The following is a 2500-nucleotide window of genomic DNA, read 5'->3' on the forward strand; positions in this document are numbered from 1 at the left end:
TTCTTCTTTATTTTCTTCTTCTGGTCTTTTCACTGTTTCGTCGTCTGTACTTTCGGGCAGCATTCTGCTCAGATGTTCCTCCTGCTCTTCATCGTCTTCCTCCTCCTCAGCGTGTCGTCACCTCTGTGTCGCTGGTTCGAGTCCCATGGCAACACGAAGACCTGCAATCATGTTCAAATGAATCAGTTTATTATGTGTATGATCTCACCTATAAACCATCAGAGTGAGAGCTCACCTATAAACCATCAGAGTGAGAGCTCACCACTATAAACCATCAGAGTGAGAGCTCACCTATAAACTATCAGAGTGAGAGCTCACCTATAAACCATCAGAGTGAGAGCTCACCACTATAAACTATCAGAGTGAGAGCTCACCTATAAACCATCAGAGTGAGAGCTCATCTATAAACTATCAGAGTGAGAGCTCACCTATAAACCATCAGAGTGAGAGCTCACCTATAAACCATCAGAGTGAGAGCTCACCTATAAACCATCAGAGTGAGAACTCACCACTATAAACCATCAGAGTGAGAGCTCACCTATAAACCATCAGAGTGAGAGCTCACCACTATAAACCATCAGAGTGAGAGCTCACCTATAAACCATCAGAGTGAGAGCTCACCCCTATAAACCATCAGAGTGAGAGCTCACCACTATAAACCATCAGAGTGAGAGCTCACCACTATAAACCATCAGAGAGAAAGCTCACCTATAAACCATCAGAGTGAGAGCTCACCTATAAACCATCAGAGTGATAGCTCACCTATAAACCATCAGAGTGAGAGCTCACCTATAAACCATCAGAGTGAGAGCTCACCTATAAACCATCAGAGTGAGAGCTCACCTATAAACCATCAGAGTGAGAGCTCACCTATAAACCATCAGAGTGAGAGCTCACCTATAAACCATCAGAGTGAGAGCTCACCTTTAAACCATCAGAGTGAGAGTTCACCTATAAACCATCAGAGTGAGAGCTCACCACTATAAACCATCAGAGTGAGAGCTCACCTATAAACTATCAGAGTGAGAGCTCACCTTTAAACCATCAGAGTGAGAGCTCACCACTATAAACCATCCGAGTGAGAGCTCACCACTATAAACTATCAGAGTGAGAGCTCACCTATAAACCATCAGAGTGAGAGCTCACCACTATAAACCATCAGAGTGAGAGTTCACCTATAAACCATCAAAGTGAGAGCTCACCTATAAACCATCAGAGTGAGAGCTCACCACTATAAACTATCAGAGTGAGAGCTCACCTATAAACCATCAGAGTGAGAGCTCACCTATAAACCATCAGAGTGAGAGCTCACCACTATAAACCATCAGAGTGAGAGCTCACCTATAAACCATCAGAGTGAGAGCTCACCACTATAAACCATCAGAGTGAGAGCTCACCACTATAAACCATCAGAGTGAGAGCTCACCTATAAACTATCAGAGTGAGAGCTCACCTATAAACTATCAGCTCACCTTTAGATCAGCTGTTTCTTCTTCATGTCTGTTGTTTGTTTTGGAGCGTGAGCTGCAGCGCGTGCGATTAGTCTGAGAGCACGAGCACTATCAGCACTGAGCAGATGGCACGAGGAGCAGCTGTAAGCCCCGCCCCTTGGACACCTGTCACTCACCCACCTGAGAAAACACTTTATTATTATATAAATTACATTATATGTTACTTTATTGTTGTTTTAAATTATGTTTATTATTTATATCTTTATTTACATTTTTAAATATTTTTAATATCTTTTTATTTTTTTATTTTATTAATATACATTTTTTTAAGCTTCATTTTAAACTATTTGATCATTTTCTTTATTTTTTGTTATATATTATTTTTAGTTTATTGTTTCATATTTTATTATTTAATATTTTTATTAATTATTGTTTCATATTTTTGTGCCGTTCATTATTTTAGTTATTTATAACCATAGACTGTATATAACTAGTTTGTTGTGAACTGTGTGTGACGTCAGAGCGTATCCAGGGATCGGGGATCTGTTGCTCTGCTCTGACTCTGCGCCTGCGCTCTGTGCTCCTCTCATACTGCCTGCAGCAGCCCACAAGCCACCGCGCGAAGTGTCCAGTCATCGTGGAGGCAAAAAAACAAGAAGCTGGAAAAACATCAAAATAGATTAAAACAGAGTAAAGCAGTGAACCAGTGAAACCAGTCAGGGTTGATCAGTGAAACCAGTGAAACCAGCAGCAGGATGAAGGAGGCAGCGGTGAAGAGGCGCGCTGATAAAGCAGCTAAAGAAGCTAAAGAGAAGAAGGAGCCGCAGGACGTAGAGATGCCGGAGGAGGAGGCAGCTAGCCCGGCTAGAGCTCAGGACAGCCTCACGCTGGACGGTAGGACTACCATAACTAACTATAGCTAACCATAACTACCATTAACTAACCATAACTACCACTAACTAACCATAACTACCACTAAGCCTGCCGGTAACAGGCCGGTTAGTTAGCCTGTTAGCACCGCCGGTGTTACGGATTATCTGGTGACCGTG

At 42.3% G+C, this 2500-nt stretch overlaps 2 protein-coding genes across 7 annotated transcripts in view; one reads left to right on the forward strand and one right to left on the reverse strand.

Moving 5' to 3' along the window:
* LOC133999582 (serine/threonine-protein kinase WNK2-like) overlaps positions 1–1503 on the reverse strand; it is a 20116-nt gene extending 18613 nt beyond the window's left edge. For 4 of the 6 annotated variants that reach the window (XM_062438813.1, XM_062438812.1, XM_062438815.1 and 1 more), the window contains exon 1: positions 1–243. This exon is cut by the window's left edge and continues 354 nt beyond it. In XM_062438813.1, the coding sequence (XP_062294797.1) occupies positions 1–63 (63 nt within the window). In that variant the 5' untranslated portion in view covers positions 64–243. Of the gene's footprint in view, positions 244–374; positions 429–538; positions 603–1472 lie in introns of those variants that run through there. The other 2 variants (XM_062438811.1, XM_062438810.1) reach the window with 2 other exon arrangements.
* Positions 1504–2057: 554 nt separating this feature from the next.
* The window catches only part of psmd3 (proteasome 26S subunit, non-ATPase 3), a 7680-nt gene continuing 7237 nt past the window's right edge, over positions 2058–2500 (forward strand). The window contains exon 1 of the mRNA XM_062439225.1: positions 2058–2345. Coding sequence (XP_062295209.1) covers positions 2207–2345 — 139 coding nt within the window. The 5' untranslated portion in view covers positions 2058–2206. The remainder of the gene's footprint in view (positions 2346–2500) is intronic.

This window comes from Scomber scombrus, chromosome 18 (assembly GCF_963691925.1).
Source record: "Scomber scombrus chromosome 18, fScoSco1.1, whole genome shotgun sequence".
Taxonomy (NCBI): domain Eukaryota; kingdom Metazoa; phylum Chordata; class Actinopteri; order Scombriformes; family Scombridae; genus Scomber; species Scomber scombrus.